The sequence below is a fragment of the Dipodomys merriami genome, unplaced genomic scaffold (genome assembly GCF_024711535.1).
Source record: "Dipodomys merriami isolate MVZ:Mamm:240054 unplaced genomic scaffold, mDipMer1.0.p SCAF_10, whole genome shotgun sequence".
In the NCBI taxonomy this organism is placed as follows: Eukaryota; Metazoa; Chordata; class Mammalia; order Rodentia; family Heteromyidae; genus Dipodomys; species Dipodomys merriami.
This window is the reverse complement of record NW_027202271.1, coordinates 11,451,619-11,469,006: the sequence shown is the minus strand read 5'-3', so window position 1 is coordinate 11,469,006 and position 17,388 is coordinate 11,451,619. Positions and strand designations below refer to the sequence as shown.

Genomic DNA, 17,388 nt, shown 5'->3' with positions numbered 1-17,388 from the left:
ATAGAAAGGTAATATTAGGTTGGTTTTGTCAAAGCCAGGCTCATTTATCTGAGGTGTGTGTGTGTGTGTGTGTGTGTGTGTGTGTGTGTGTGTGTGTGTGTGTGTGTGTGTGTGTATGCATGCGCACGTACGTGCAGTCGCGTGTCAATACTGACTGGAGCTTGAACTCGGGGCCTCGGCACTGTCCCTGAACTTTTCCCCTCAAGACTGGCACTCTTACCACTTGAGCCATGGTTCCACTTCTGGATTTTTGCTGGTTAATTGGAGATAAGAGTCTCATGAACTTGCCTGTCCAGGCCGGCTTTGAACCATGATTCTCAGATCTCAGCTTCCTGGATAGCTTAATGACAAGTGTGAGCCACCAGTGTCTGGCTCCTTGGAGGTATAGTTTATTTGTTTGTTTGTTTATTGCCAGTCCTAGCGCTTGAACTCCGGGCCTGGGTTCTGTCTCGTGCTTCTTTTGCTCAAGGCTAGCATTCTACCACTTGAGCCACAGCACCATTTCCAGCTTTTTCTGTTTATGAGGTACTGAGGACTCGAACACAGGGTTTCATGCATGCTAGGCAAGCACTCTGTCACTGAGCCACATTCCCAACCCCAATGGTATATTTTAGATGTGGCTTTAAACAAATTTCCTTGGATATAAGACAGTTTGGCTTTCTGACGTTGCACAACCAGTGTCTGCAGTGAACCTAAGAATAACTGCCCCAGGAGACTGGCTGCTGGCTAAGCCCAGACAGAGTTCACAGTGAACTTGTAAACTCTGGGTTGGTGTGAAGGACCAGAGCATGATGGGAAATCTACTCTGGTGACATCAGCTCTCTTTCCACTTTCTGTTATCAGGTAAAACAAATGTTTGCCGTACCTTCAGAAGGTCAGAACTTCTGCCTTTTGACTTGAGGGCAATTTTGCTTACCAACTTTAGTGTCTTCCTTTGAAGCTGAGCCACGTGGATGAAATTTGAGAAAGCTGCTTTGAGAGTCTTTTCTCCTGAGCCTGTCAAGTAGCCATTCAAAGAACATGATGAAATTTTAATAACTAGGATTTAGATGTGGGGAATCTGCTAGTTTGGATACTTAGGTCTTAATGAAGCTGGAAGACTTCTAATATGATAGTATATTGTTTTTTGTGTTAAGGGTTTTTAACTTGGAGCTTCATGCTTGCTAGGTAGGAGCTCTACCATCTGACCCATGCTCCAGACTTTTTCTTTCTTTTTGCTTCCATTGTTTTCAGATAGAGTTTCACAATTTTGCCTCAGGCCCACCTCAAACTTCCCACCCTCCACCTCTCAAGTTACTGGCATTATAGGCATGAGTCACTGTACCTGACATGATGGAGCCTTCTTGGTACTGTTGTTTCAAGTTTTGACGTTTGAATCTCAATGAATGAATGAATGATTGAATTAGCGCTGCTGTTGACATCTGCACTGGGTGATGTAGGCTGTCTGATTGTAAGACCTCTTTGGATCCAAGAGAAACTTGACTTCAAAGAGGAGGAAGACTGATCCAGAAAAATTCTGCCCAATAGATCTGATTCTTCGTTTGGAAATATTTTGAGCATTGTTTGGTCAACAGAGCTGTGCTTTTTCTTGGTAACCAGAGGAAACACTTCCATTTCGTTTTGAAATATTAACTTCAAACACTAAGCAGAAATGCATGCTTGTATCTATCTTGGAGATGGTTTTACATTGTTTTGGTGTTGGTAGACTAGACCCTAGGCTGAGAATATGTAGAGTCTACACAGTCAGTGCTGTTCCTTTTCTCATGGTATTCCTATTTTTGGGGGGGAGGGTCTAGTCGTGGGGCCTGAACTCTGGGCCTGGGTACTGTCCCTCAGCTCTTCAGCTCAAGGCAAGCGCTCTACCACTGAGCCACCTTCCCAGCCCATGGTATTCCTATTTATTTGCCAAATGATCCCACAAGAGAAAATGTAAGCACAAAGTATGAAAACTCTGAAGGAATTGAGACCACACTATAATAGTATAGAACAGGAGATCTAGTTTAAATGTGGGGGTCAGGGAAGGGCTTCTCTGGCTGCTCATCAGCCTTTAAAAAATTTTTCAGGTTGTCTTAGTTAAAAGTGAAAGACACCTTCATCAAGAATGTGGGCCAACTGGACACCAGGAGCTCACGCCTGTAATCTTAGCTACTCAGGAGGCTGAGATCTGAGGATCACAGTTCAAAGCCAGCCTGGGCAAGAAAGTTTGTGAGACTCCTATCTCCAATAGACCACCAGAAAACCGGAAGTGGCACTGTGGCTCAAGTGGTAGAGCGCTTGCCTGAAGAGCTCAGGGATAGCGCCCAAGCCCACAACTGGCCAAAAACAACCCCTAAAAGCAAAAAACAATGTGGGCCAATGCCTGGTGCAAGTGGCTCAAGTCTGTAATCCTGGCTATTCATGAGGCTAAGATCTGACGATTGTTTTTCCAAGCCAGCCTGGGTAGAAAAGTCTGTGAGACTTTTATCTCCAATTAACCACCCAAAAGAAGGAAATGGACCTGTGGCTCAAGTGGTCACCACAGCTTAGGTGGAAAAACTAAGGGATAGAGCACAGGTCCTGAGTTTCAGCCTCAGCACTGACAGATAGATAGATAGATAGATAGACAGACAGACAGACAGACAGACAGACAGACAGACAGACAGATAGATAGATAGATAGATAGATAGATAGATAGATAGATAGATAGATAGATAGATAGCTAGATAGATAGATAATATATAAGTATATAGATAGATAAATGAATAGATGGATGGAGCATTCTATGCAGTGGTAAAATGAAAGAAGCCCAGGTGCTTCAGCGAATGGGGATTGGGATTCAATATGAGACTCAAGTGCTATGTCTGAGGATGTAGCACCTCTTAGCATGTGAGGAAGCTCAACTTGAGGCAAGAACAAAATCCTCTTTGAGGCTGGAAAGCGAGTCACTTGGAATAACAACGATGGTCATGGAGGTTGAGTAGATGAATGTTGGATAAACGCTGAAAGGAAGACTGAAAGGTCTTATGAGTAGGTCAGACCCAAGAAGGACAGAGGCTGAGAGGTATCAAGGTTGACAACCAGATTCCTCCAGTGAGTGACCAAATGGATGAAGTCCCATGTACCTGGGAAGGAGAAGAATTTCTGCCTGCCAAATTTATGTTTCCTAATCATAGACTTCCCTTTCTACTCATACAGTGATTCATAGATGAATTCAGTATTCATGCATAGACCAAAGCAAGTATGTTAATTATGTTCTATTGTCTTTATTAAAAAGTCTCCCCGTGTACTTTCCTCAAGCACAAGTGTGTGTGTGTGTGTGTGTGTTGTTGTTGTTGTTGTTGTTGTTGTTGCCAAGTCACAAGGCTTGAACAGCCCAAGTGTTGTACCTGAGCTTTTTCACTCAAAGCTATCACTCTACCACTTGAGCTAGAGTTCTGGTAAAGCCCTCTTTTTTTCGACTCTTAAGAAAGGCACAAGGCTTTTCACGGAATTGGCCTTCCATATGCTGAATCAGATAACTTTCAAAAGCTACTCACATTTCAGATAAGAAGAAAACCATACAACCCTTTAGGAAATGATGTTATCTACAAAGATATGAGAACCAGATTCATAAGCTAAAGCTGGAAAACAAGTGACAGAAGGTGCTGGTGGCTCATGCCTGCAATGCTAGTTACTCAGCAGGCTGAGATCTGAGCATCACAATTTGAAGCCAGCCCAGGCAGGAAAATCCATGAGACTTTTACCTCCAATTAGGCACCAAAAAGCTAGAAGTGGAGCTGTGGCTCAAGTGGTAGAGCACCAGGCTTGAGCAAAAAAGCTAAGGAACCAGTGCCTATGTCCTGAGTTCAAATCCCAGTACTTGCATGCACACACATAAATTAAGCACACCTAAATTAAGCAAGGGAAAAATGATTCTGAACCTAGAACTCAGTCAGTGACATTTGAAGGCAAAGTAAAGACATTTTCCAACATGAAACAACTCAGAAATTTTCTTTACAAACACAGGAACATTGTGTAAAGAAGTCATCTGAGGTAGTGTTTTAACACAACACGGAATGAATTGAAGATGAAGGATGAACAAATATGCCAGAAACACCCTTAGCTGAGCAAGAGACATAACCAATCAAAAAGTAAAAAAGCATGGAAAACTTGCTTCTAGAATTCTGGTTATCTAGGATTATCTTTCATTTCTTATGTAATCAATACACTATTTGGCTTTGGGGGACAAGTCATTTTATTTACACAATCATAACATAATATTAATGTTGGTGGTTGGTTTTCTGTGTTTAGAAGCGGCCTACAAAAAGTTACAACAAATTTATTTGTTTTGCAGAATGAAACAAAAAATGTTATGATTCTCATCACCACTCTGTATTTTTTTTTTTTTTTTTTTTTTTGGGTCTGGTCGTGGGGCCTGAACTCTGGGCCTGGGCACTGTCCCTCAGCTCTTCAGCTCAAGGCTAGTGCTCTACCACTTGAGCCACAGCACCACTTCCGGCTTTTTTCTTTTTGCTTATGTGGTGCTGAGGAATCGAACCCAGGGCCTCAGGCATGCAAGGCAAGCACTCTACCACTGAGCCACCTTCCCAGCCCCGTATTTTGTTATCTTTAAGTAGTTGTGTTAGAGTATATTAGACTTTGCCAGAAAACCACGAAGACATCCAGGTACAAAAATCAAATGGAAGGTTTATTGCTGGTAAAGGGGCCGGCAAGACCCCTTCTCACAAGAGAGGAATGAGAAGAAGCACCAGTTATTGGTTGAGGTGACCTATGTAACTACTGAGGCTAGGAGGTGCTGGGTGGGGCTAGGAGGCAGAGACCCTGGTGTGGAGGTGTGGATGGGAGGACCAGGGCTTCATCATGGTGGACTAGGATTTATGATTGCTGCCCAAGTAGTAGACAAGGGGCCTTGAAGTTGTCCAGACCTGAAGGTCACTCTCAGGGGCTCTTGCTGCCTTTTATGGTGGTGGCTGCCCCAGAGGAGTGCCATCCCAAGGTAAAAGGGGCAGGTGGAGGCTGATTACTGTCTTTACTAAATGGGCCTAGTGTTGCCTAGGAAGGGAGCATGCTAGGTTGTGGAAAGGGGAAGAAGATGGCTAAGCTATGGGAGGAAGCTCATTGAGCTTACAAGTTGTACAAAGGAGTTTCCCTTTAACAAAGCAGTCTATGAATACAATGAATCTTGAACAATGTCAGTAGCTATATTTTTAAAAGAATTTCCTTTTGGGACTCTTTTACAAACACAACGTTTCTTCCTTTTGTTGTACTTATACTATGGATGGTATTTCCTTCCTCCTTCCCTCCCTCCTCCTCTCTTTTTTTCCTTCCTTCCTTCCTTCCTTCCTTCCTTCCTTCCTTCCTTCCTTCCTTCCTTCCTTCCTTCCTTCCTTCCTTCCTTCCTCCCAGATCCCTTCTTCTTGTTACTTGCTATTAGTTTTTGAGGAGGGTCTCACAATGTAGCTGAGGAGGGCCTAGAACTGCTAGTCCTCCTGGCTTCAACTCCTAGGTGCTGACATTAGATTGTGTACCACCATACCCAGTCTACAATTTTCTTCTTCTGAGCTTTGATTGTGTTTTATCATATGAATCCAAGAGACTCATGGCTTCATTATTTGTGTACCTTACCATTTCTTGTGCCAACTGACATTCGCACTAGTGAGTTTCCAAGTACGTTTGACAACACTTGACTTTGGAGTTGGGAACTCATCTCAAGTTACATTGCTTCCATGGGTGCAGGCTGGGGCACCAGACCACAGTGGCATTCCTCCATGGGAGTTTCAGGTTTGCCTGGGAATATATGGGTTTTGTGAGTTCTGGAGCAATTTTTACATTAGTGGCAGTGCTTAGGATTTCTTTTTATTCTTTTTATGTTTTGGTTTGTTTTGTTTTTGTTCAGTTCTTTTGTTTGTTTTTGCCAGTATCGGGCCTGAACTCAGGGCTCTGTCCCTTAGCTTTTTGCTAAAGGCTAATGCACTTCCATTGAGCCACAGTTCCACTTCTAGCTTATTGCTGCTTAATTGGAGATAGGAGGTTCATGGACTTTTCTGCCTGGGCTGGCTTTGAACCAGTATTCTCAGATCTCAGCCTCCTGAGTAGCTAGGATTATAGGTGTGAGTCACCAGTGCCTGGCTTAAGATTTCTCTATCAAAAAACTAATGTCTATTTTAAAGCCATTTCTTTCATGTCTCTCTCAGCATATACTTTAGAAATAATTGAACAAGCCTCACTGGAGAAATTTCAGAAGTTCTATTGACAACGTATGAGGGATCTGTGACCTTTAAACACATATATACACATAACACTGGTCTCTTTTTTCACTTTATAACTGGGGAAACTGAGGTCCTTTGGAAAAGATCAATGGCTTGTACTGAGACCCAATGAGTTAAAGACAGAGCCACCATTAAAACCTGCATCTCTGTTGTTAAAATAGAATTGGATAATATGAAATGAATCAAATAATTGAATTTGACCTAGATGGTGATAATGATTCTAAGGTATTGATGGTGATGACAATTCTAAGCTTTATCAGATTTCTTTTTTTACTATTCTTAACTGTTGATTCAAAATCCAGATGAAATTTGCTTTCTTGGTGTGTGTGTGTGTGTGTGTATGTGTGTGCACGCGTGTGCGTGTGTGTGTGCACGCATACAACGTGCAAACGCATTGCCCGCCTGCCCCCCCCCATCTTAGAGCTCGAATTCAGGGCCTGAGCATTGTCTTTGAGCTTTGGCGCAAGACTGATGCTCTACCACTTAAGCCACAGCTTCACTTCGGGCTTTTTGGTGGTTACTTGGAGGTAAGAGTCTCACAGACTTTCTAACAGGGATAGCTTTGAACTGCAAACCTCAGCACCGCTCAGCCTCCTGAGTAGCTGGGATTACAGGTGTCAGCCACCAGCACTTGGCTCAAAAATGGTCTTCTAACCTTGATCCTAACATGGGTGGCATATTATCATGTTTTTTCATGGTTCTTTCGTGCCCAATTAAATGAAAGCATTTGTTTTCTTTCTAGGTACTGTTAGTAGAGACACTTCACAGATTTTCCTTGATCAAACATTTACTTTGTCCCCTTGTAAATCATACAGCCTGTGTACAAATACCTAATTTTTCATGTTGACTGTTTTCTTTCTTTCTTTCTTTCTTTCTTTCTTTCTTTCTTTCTTTCTTTCTTTCTTTCTTTCTTTCTTTTTTTTTTTTTTTGTAACTATCAGGACACCTGTTGGGTTCATTATGCACAGACACTTCAAGTTTCTACTGGTTTGTTTAACAATAATTAGTCTTTTTTTTTTTTTGCTTCAACTCTCACATATTTACTTTCTCCCCCTTTTTTATGGGGGGAGGGGTACGGAGGAGGGGTTAAAGGAAACTTTCACAACCTATCCTTGTGAAACTTCCAGGATTTTACCTTTCATGATTTTACAGAACATGTACAAACCAATAGGTGGTTCAAATGAATGTAATTTAAAGAAAATGATGGTTTTTATTTTGTATTCTGTTTGCAGAACAGAGTGTTCTGAACATCATCACAAAGAGAAAGGGCCTTAAGCCACAGGTACAGTATATTATTTACACTGAAGGAGCTCTTGTGTGGACAAGAAAGCGCTGACAGGTCAAATGGATCCCATGGAACTGAGAAATGTCAACATCGAACCCGATGATGAGAGTAGCAGTGGAGAAAGTGTTCAGGACAGCTACACGGCGATGGGAAAGTCGGAGAAGGCAGCCATGAGCAGGTAGGACGTTAAAAATTACCGTGTCTGATGGATGAACCCAGGCTCCTGGGTGTAGAAAACAAAAATCTCGTTGGGAAGACGTGGGTTGGTTTATAAATACATTTGAGATACCAACATTTGTGTTAACACACCAATTCCCTTATCCAGAAGCAGAAGTATAGTAATACTGCCCACCTTTGTGTGACTGATGTAGAACTGAGGTTACAATATCTGTGTGTCTGTTAATGATGGCGTCGGTATTTTATTTACATTGACGTCTTCTTAGTCTGTTCCTTCTTACTGCACTGGAACTGTTGCTACATCTCCAGGGTTCTTTTCACACTAAAAGAGTCCACTGACTAAGCTCAGCCATCATCCATGACATGGAACACATGCCACACCCTCCACTGAGTTTCAGATCAGACAGATAACGGTCCACTGGGTGCTGGTGGCTCTCACCTACAGTTTTAGCTACTCGGGAGGCTGAGAACTGAGGATCAAAGTGTCAAGTCCCCAGGCAGAAAAGTCTATGAGAGCCAGCTTTGAATGAGAAACCTAAGGGACCGCATCCAGGCCCAAATCTCAAGCCTCAGGACTGGCACAATAACAACAAAAAGAAATTGAAAAATAAAAAAAAAAAAAAACCCAAAGCTGTCATTCCCTCATAATTCCCATCTTGCTGAAAACACCACTATCTTCCCCCCCCCCCCTTATGCCAGTCCTAGGGATTGAATTCAGGGCCTGGTCACTGTCCCTGAGCTTTTTCACTCAAGACTAGTTAGTGCTCTACCACTTGGGCCACAGCTCCATTTCCAGCGTTTTGGTTGTTAATTGGAGATGAATCTCATGGACTTTCCTGTTCTGGGCTGGCTTTGAACTGTCATCCTCAGATCTCAGCCTCCTGAGTAGCTGGAATTACAAGTGTGAGTCACTGACACCTGGCTTCACCTGTGTCTTTAACAACTGGGTCCAAATTCCGTGAGCTTCAACTTGAACTCATTCCTTCACCCAACCCTTACACCTAATCTATATTCACCTAATCTATATCTGTTATTATCTCTATCCAGTTGACTGTTCCTTATTAATGTTTCAAAACCACCTTTTTCTCTTTATCTGTTTTATGGCCAGCTTACTTCAGACATTCATCCTCTTTTCTACTAGGTCAGTCCTCATTTGTCTGACTATCTTTTATTTTATTTTCTTCTTTCCAGCCCTCCACATATTTTACAAGAGTAGTCTTTTTTCTTTTTCTCTTTTCTTCCTTTCTTTCTTTCTTTCTTTCCTTCCTTCTTTCTTCCTTCCTTCCTTTCTTTCTCTTTTCCTTCCTTCCTTTCTCTCTCTCTCTCTTTCTCTCTCTCTCTCTCTCTCTTTCTTTCTCTCTCTCTTTCTTTCTCTCTCTCTTTCTTTCTCTCTCTCTTTCTTTCTTTCTTTCTCTCTTTCTTTCTTTCTCTCTTTCTTTCTTTCTCTCTCTTTCTTTCTTTCTTTCTCTCTTTCTTTCTTTGTCTCTTTCTTTCTCTCTCTTTCTTTCTCTCTCTCTCTTTCTTTCTCTCTTTCTTTCTTTCTTTCTTCTTTCTTTCTTTCTTTCTTTCTTTCTCTCTCTCTCTCTTTCTTTCTCTCTTTCTTTCTCTCTCTTTCTTTCTCTCTTTCTTTCTTCTCTTTCTTTCTTTCTTTCTTTCTTTCTTTCTTTCTTTCTTTCTTTCTTTCTTTCTTTCTTTCTTTCTTTCTTTCTTTCTTTCTTTCTTTCTTTCTTTCTTTCTTTCTTGGTGCCAATTAGGAGGCTTGAACTTGAGGCCTGAACATTGTTCCTGAACTTTTGTGCTCAAGGCTAGCATCTTAGCACTTGAGCCACAGCTCCACTTCTAGCTTTCTGGCAGTTAATTGGAGATAAGAGAGTCTCACAGACTTTCATTCCTGGGCTGGCTTCGTATTGCGATCCTCAGATCTCAGGCTCCTGAGTATCTAGGATTATAGGTATGAACCAGCGGCACCCAGCAACAGTAGTCTTTTATATTTTACAAGTTGAATCATGTCCCCACCATGGGATAAAACTGTTGCAAGACTGTGCATTAGCTATGAAATGAATATTGGACTGTGCATTGCTTGGCATGTAAGTCCTTTTGTTGACTCTTCCTGGCCTACGTCTCCTGCCCGGTGTCTTTTCCTGATCCTTTTCTGGATCCTCTTGCCTTCACTGTTCTGCCTTCTCTGCCTGAAATCACCCATCCCTATTAATACCTCACTCCTCAAGAGTCAATTGAACATCAGATTTCCTATGAAATCTCCAAATGCCCTGCTTCCTAGCCCTCCCCCGGGGAGGTGATCTTCCTTCCTTGTTCTCTCTTCCTGTTCAGGTGATAGTCACACCTTAAACACAGGTTAATGGCCTCTTCCCTCCCCCTTCCCCCCCACCCATTCACACTGCCTAGTGAATAGTAAGTACGTGCAAGGAGGTATTCAATAAGAAATTTAATTTTCCACAAAATGTTATATAATATAGATGGTACATGATTAAAGATCCTCAGTAAGGAATCTTTTTAACCAAATCTGGGCTTGAATTAGGGAGAATTATTCTCAAAACAATAATCTTAGCTACTCAAGAGGCTTAGATCTGAGGATCATGGTTCAAAGCCAGCTCTGGTAGGAAAGTCTGTGAGACTCTTTGCTCCAATTAACCACCAAAAAGCCAGAAATGGAGCTATGGCTCAAATGGGAGATCATCAGCCTTGAATGAAAAAAACTAAAGGATAGCGTCCAGGCTCTGAGTTCAAGCTAGTCCTGGCATACAACAAAAGGACTTCTCATTTGATTCACATGTCCCAGTAAGTTCTTCAGGTGAAAGTACTATTCTTGCAGGAAGGTGGGATAAACCATGGCACTTTCTAAGTGGGATGGGTTTTTGTTTTTTTTTTTGTTTTTTTGCCAGTCCTGGGGCTTGAACTCAGGACCTGGGAACTACCCCCTGAGTTTCTTTTGCTCAAGGCTAGCACTCTACCACTTGAACCACAGTACCACTTCTGACTTTTTCTGGTTATGTGGTACTGAGGAATCAAACCCAGGGCTTCATGAATGCTAGATAAGCACTCTACCACTAAGCCACATGCCCAGCCATAAGTGGGGTGATTCTTGAGGATACAGTGTAGTAAGTAGAACAGGGCTTGGAGTCTGGAGGGTATTTGTTTAACTTTGGAAAAGATTTATCACCTCTGAATTTCAGTGGAAGATGGAGAGTGGCCAGCCTCAAGTACTTTTCTCTAATCATTAAAGGAATGCATTGAACTATGGATGATACTTAATACATTTTTGTTCTTTCTGTTCTACATCATCACCCTAAGGAAATGATCCAAATCCTAAGACTTTCTGAGTCTGAAAGAATTGTACACTGTTATGAGCTTTGCAGAGGTTGGCTGAGCTCAATGGGGCATCTTTGCAAGAATAGACTGGGAGCGATTGATACCATTTGGCCTTCAAAAAGTTATAACAGAAAGGGCAATAGTGCTTTGGTTAAACATCATAAAACATCTACTGAACCACTCACAATGACATACTTCACAACTCCTAGCTCAATCATAAGCCATCATGTAATTTTAGAATCACTTTGTGTGTGTGTGTCTGTGTGTGTCTGTGTGTGTTATGTGCTAGTACTGGGGCTTGAACTCAGGGCCTAGGCCTTAGCTTTTTTGCTTGAGGCTAGCACTCTACCACTGGGATTATGCCTCTACTTCTGCCTTTTGCTGGTTAATCGGAATTAAGAGTCTCACAGTCTTTTCTGCTGGAGCTGACTTTGAATTGCAGTCCTCAGGTCTCAGTCTCTTGAGTAGGTAGGTTTACAGGCATAAGCCACCAGCGCCCAGCTAGAATCACTTTTAAAAGATGGGTTTTATTTGTGTTAGATTTAGATGGAACTTTCAAATGTAACTTTTGGGGAAATTCCACATACTGTATTGATTTAGGATCATTTCACTTATGTTTTCAATACATACTCCGTTTTGGTATCATAACATATGATACACTAGGGACATTTCTCATACATTTTGTACAATCTTGGCATGCTTTAGTGCTACAACTCATCTTTGACAAAATAAGAACATGTAAAAAATGAAAATTGAGTTTCTTTCTCACATACACACACATACACACACCACATTAAAACAGGGTTTCAATTCAATATGTCAGTTTATGCTTACAATACATCTTGTTTTCAAATTCTGTTTTAATGATGCATGGAACAGAGATTTTAATTTCTCAATTAAAGTAAAAAAAATAGTGTCAGACATTCCTTTGTTTCAATTTTTCTTTTCTTTCTTTTTTTTTTTTTTTTTGGGTCCGATCGTGGGCCTGAACTCTGGGCCTGGGCGCTGTCCCTCAGCTCTTCAGTTGAAGGCTAGCCCTCTACCACTTGAGCCACAGCGCCACTTCTGGCTTTTTTCTTTTTGCTTATGTGGTGCTGAGGAATCGAACCCAGGGCCTCAGGCATGCAAGACAAGCACTCTACCACTGAGCCACCTTCCCAGCCCCTCAATTTTTCTTTTAAGTGATATTGTTTTTGTAGTCTTTAGTCTCATTTTATTTTCTTATCTCAGAGTCTTGCTAAGAACAATGTGAGTCAGTCCTTGTACAGCAAGGATAGTTTAACCACAGACTATTGCAATAAGTCACACACACACACAATTATAAAAAAGGTGTTTGAGAGAGTGTGCAAATGGAAGAAGACAACAATGGAGGGCATGATATTTTTCTACGAGGAGTAAAGGAGAATGTCAGGGAATACTGTTAACTTGCATGCTTGGAGCTAGTTACTCCTGAGTTCTGTACTCTGCTGTCCACACCTGGTATTGCTCACCATTCTTTTCTTTTTTTTTCTCTGATGTTTTTGGGGCTTGAACTCAGGGCCTGATTTTGTCCCTGAGCTCTTTTGCTCAAGGCTAGCTTTCTACCACTTAGAGCCACAGTGTCACTTCCAGTTTTTGAGTGGTGAATTGGAGATAAAGAGTTTCACAGGGACTTTTCTGCCCTAGCTGACTTCAAACCGAGATCTTCAGATTTCAGCCTCCTGAGTAGCTAGGATTACAGGCGTGAGCCACCGGTGCCAGCTACTTCCCACTTTTTTGTAGTTTAGTAGAGATAAGCTGGGTTTGAACTGTGATCCTCAGATCTTACACCATTCTCACTTTCTCATCAGATTAATTTTCAGGATTAGCTCCTCTGTAATATTTACAGATCTCATATCATAATCACTTTCTAATCTATTTCTAGGAGAAAACTTTCTTCAGTTATTCTGTGGTGTGTGTGTGCATGTGTGCGTGCACAATGGCACTAGGTTGTGAACTCAGGACCTTTGGCTTTTCCTTGGCTTTTTTGATCAAGGCTGATGCTCTGCCACTTGACCCACAGCACTTTTAGCTTTTGTGCTGGTTAATTGGGTAAAAGACTCAGGTTTGTCTGCCCAGGTTGACTTTGAACTACGATCCTCAGAGCTCAGCCTCCTGGGTGTCTAAGATTACAGGCATGAACCACTATGTTCAATTTCTTTTATCTTGTCATTTAATGCAAGAAATGCCTTTAAAGTTGCATCTATCTATTTGGTGTCAGTAGCTCACACTTGTAATCCTAGCTACTCAGGAGGCTGGGATCTGAGTATCATGGTTCAAAGCCAGCTCCAGGCAGGAAAGTCCATGAGACTCTTATTTCCAGTTAACCACCAAAAAATCAGAAATGGAGCTGTGCTTCAATTGGAAGAGCACTAGCCTTTGAGCATAAAAGCTCAGGGACGGTGACCAGGCTTTGAGTTCAAAAAGCCCTAGGACCAGCAAGTAAAAACAAAAACAAAACCAACAGCTTACACCTAACTTATAAAGAACCATTTTTCAGAAGTAACCAGAGTTGAGCATTTTAAGTAACAGCAATGAGAAAAGCCTGTATGGTAATTTGGTGGGTAAACAAGCCATCGTAGCAGCTGGCTTCATTAGTGAAGCTTTTTGGAAGTATGGCTGGCCTCTAGTCCGTTGCTTCAAAGCTCAGGCAGAGATGCTGCAGCAGCTGACCAGCCACGAGAATTAATGTGTGCCATTTCCAACTGTGCTCAAGCAGACCAGAAACACAATGTGCTGCACACAGCACTGTGGCTGAGTCCTATTGCCCTTTCCACTCCTCCTCCAATTGGTTAGATTTCTTTAACAATTTTCATGTCATCTGTGATCTAATAATAATCCAGGTGCGTTTTCAGAGCAATCAAAACACACACATACAAACATACACACATATACACACACACTCAGAACACAGAGCTACTATTTTCTGATAAGCAATATATGCATGCACATGCCCTAAAATAAGGAATACCTACTATTGGAAAAGGTCCTAGAGTTGGAGTCTGGCAGGTGAACATGGGCTCCTTCATTTTTTAGAGCCCTAGTTGCTTCATCTGATGAATAGGACTGTCCGCGTTCTTCTCAGGGATATTTTGGGCATCCAATGAGTTGAAGATCCCAATATCTAAGCATTTAACACATCTTTATTAAGCTAACAAATTCAAAGCTGGTACCAGTGGCTCACACCTGTAATCCTTATCAGGAGCCTGAGGTCTGAGGATCATGGCTCAAATCCAGCCTGAGCAGAAAAGTACAGGAGAAGCTTATCACCAATGATCCACCAGAAAGCCAGAAGTGGAGCTATGGCTCAGTGCCAGTCTTGAGTGAAAAAGCTAAGGGATAGCACCCAGGCCCAGAGAGTGACTTATATAGAGTGTTCACTTAGCATTCATTTAGGACCTGGGTTTAATCTTCAGTGCCACAAGAATAAACAAATAAATAAAAATAATGTATTAATAAGTGGGGTGCTGGTGACTCACAGCTATAATCCTTGCTACTTAGGAGGCTGAAGTCTGACAATCATTGTTCGAAGCCAGCCCTGGCAGGAAAATCCATGAACACATGAGCATTGATCTCTAATTAGCCACTAAAAAGTTGGGAATAGGAGGTCAGACTTAAGGCCCTGGTTTCAAGTCCTGTTACTGGCATATGCGCTCACACACACACACACACAAATAATAATAATAATAATAATAACTTAATCACCTGGTTGATATGGTAGTAGTTTAGAAAACTTAAAGAGTAATCATTTTGTATCTGTTTTCTGGAATCTTCTAAGTGAGAACAAGATTAGGTCCCATTAATCTTTTCTTTAGATAAAATAATAAATACAGCATAAACCATTTTTCAGTTAAAACTATTTCCTTTGTAACTCATCTTTTCTTCTTTTCCAACATCTACTCACAAATGAGGTTCAGTTTGAGGACCAGAAAAGGAACATTGGTATGAAAAAGAAAAATGGAAGTAGCTTTCCCTCCTGCCCTTAGTTTTTGTTCTCCTAGTTCAAAGCCTTAGATCACCTGAAATGTCAATATAACTGAGGGTATTTATTTTGATGTGTTTGCTTTCCTGTTTTCCTTGTATGTGTATGTGGGTGTTTAGTCAATTTGCTAATGAAGATACAGAAAGCCAGAAGTTCCTGACAAATGGATTTTTGGGGAAAAAGAAGCTGGCCGATTACGATGATGAGCATGTAAGTGGAATCTCTTTGTTGAGGCAAGAACAGGTCTGAGGGTGTCTCATCTGCCTCAATCTCTGTGGCAAAACAATGTGAATGAAATTTTCCAGGCCTTGATCAGCACATTCTCTGTTTATTCAGGCCCTTACTGGAATAAGGGCTTGTTTTTCCTGTTCGCCATATGGCTGCATAAATCATTTATGAAATTTATTTATTTTTGAGAAGTCATTCAAACCCAAATACAATCTGCAATCATACTTGTTTTTCCCTTCTTTTTATACCCTACACACACACACACACACACACACACACACACACACACACACACACACACACACACACACGTTAATTTTTACTTGCTGAGAGCAAGCACTATATCTCAATGAAAAATGACATACTTTTCTTAAAGTCGTGGCTTTATTTTACCTTAGTCTTTTAAAATATATATATATTAAAGTATATATGTATTCTTTTTATTGTACAGAGGGGTTACAGTTACCTGACAAAGTAATGAGTCCATTTCCTATCGAGCATTGTTACCCCCTACTGTGTTTTTCCCCTACCATCCCTTTCCTCCCCACCTCCCCAACTTCTCCACCACCACCACCACCTCCACCCCCCTGCAAAGTTGTAAAGTTCATTTTCAACATAGTGTCTTGTACATCTCATTGTTACAATGGGTCATCCTGTATCCTTATTTCAGCATTTTGTTATTTCCCTTCCCCTCCCCAAATTAGAAATATATACAAGATACAGAACACCGAAAGCAAATACAGTTCTTCCCCCATGTTATCTTAGTCTTTTTTGGGGGGGGGCGGTCGTGGGACCTGAACTCTGGGCCTGGGCGCTGTCCCTCAGCTCTTCAGCTCAAGGCTAGCACTCCACCACTTGAGCCACAGCACCACTTCCGGCTTTTTTTTTTTTTTTTTAATGCTTATGTGGTGCTGAGGAATCAAACCCAGGGCCTCAAGCATGGAAGGCAAGTGCTCTACCACTGAGCCACCTTCCCAGCCCATGTTACCTTAGTCTTTAGATTTTAAGTAAGTGAAAAAACTAAGGGACAGTGCTTAGGTCCTGAGTTCAAGCCCCAGTACTGGATTGACACGCACAACAATAAGCAGAAGAATAAAAAGAATAATACAAAACCAGATTGATCCCATAACAAGTATTTGCTTATAAAGTGCCCCCCTTTTCTTCTAGCATCCTGGAACCACTTCCTTTGGAATGTCTTCATTCAACTTGAGTAACGCCATTATGGGCAGTGGTATTTTGGGCTTGTCCTATGCCATGGCCAACACAGGCATCATCCTTTTTATGTAAGTGAACCTACGTGTCTATATTCATTGACAAAGTCCTTGCCAGAACCTGGTACTGTTCCAATGAACAATCTGAAGTATGATCTTTATGGAGAAACTGAGAAAGAATTGGAGGAAATATTGGCAAGTACTTCTTGCTTTTAGATACAACTTCCAACCTGAGGAATCATGGTACTTGCTCATATATCTAGCTCTAGGCAAAAACTAGAAAGTCTATGTGTTCAACCATCCCAAGTGCTAGCTGGAGCAGCTCCTCTCTTCTACAGAAAGAAGCTAATTTACAACGCACCTCCTTGCTAAATAAATGCTTACAATAAGTCAATATTAGCTGGGTGCTGGTGGCTCATGCCTATAATGCTAACGACTCGGGATGCTGAGATTTGAGGACTATCGTTCAAAGCTTAGCCTAGGCAGGAAACTCTGTGAGACTCTTATATCTAATCAAGTACCAAAAAGCCAGCTGTAAGCTGTGGCTCAAGTGGTAAAGCACTAGCCTTGAGCAAAAAAAACTTAGCAAAAAACCAGTGCCCAGGCCCTCGGTTCAAGCACCAAGACCAACACACACACACACACACACACACACACACACACACACACAAATAATAATAATAAAGTTAGTGTTTCATAGTCAGGAAGCTAATCTGAAAAGCAACCCTCCTCACAGAAGGGGCAAGGATAGAAATGGAGGGAGAAGGGGAGACAAATGCAGTCATAATATTGCATGTACGTATGTGAAAATGGAAGTAGGAAAACTGAGGATTGGGATGGGGCTGGGAGGAGAACAATGGAAGTTGTGACACTGATGTATTATACTCTTATGACTTGTTCCATTGAAGC

The 17,388-nt window shown here is 41.6% G+C and overlaps 1 protein-coding gene across 5 annotated transcripts in view; it reads left to right on the top strand.

Annotated features, from left to right (window-relative positions):
- The window catches only part of Slc38a4 (solute carrier family 38 member 4), a 77,564-nt gene that overhangs the window by 29,868 nt on the left and 30,308 nt on the right, over window positions 1-17,388 (top strand). For all 5 annotated transcript variants that reach the window (XM_070039430.1, XM_070039439.1, XM_070039404.1 and 2 more), the window contains 3 exons: window positions 7,481-7,711; window positions 15,160-15,250; window positions 16,436-16,551. In XM_070039430.1, the coding sequence (XP_069895531.1) occupies window positions 7,593-7,711; window positions 15,160-15,250; window positions 16,436-16,551 (326 nt within the window). In that variant the 5' untranslated portion in view covers window positions 7,481-7,592. The remainder of the gene's footprint in view (window positions 1-7,480; window positions 7,712-15,159; window positions 15,251-16,435; window positions 16,552-17,388) is intronic.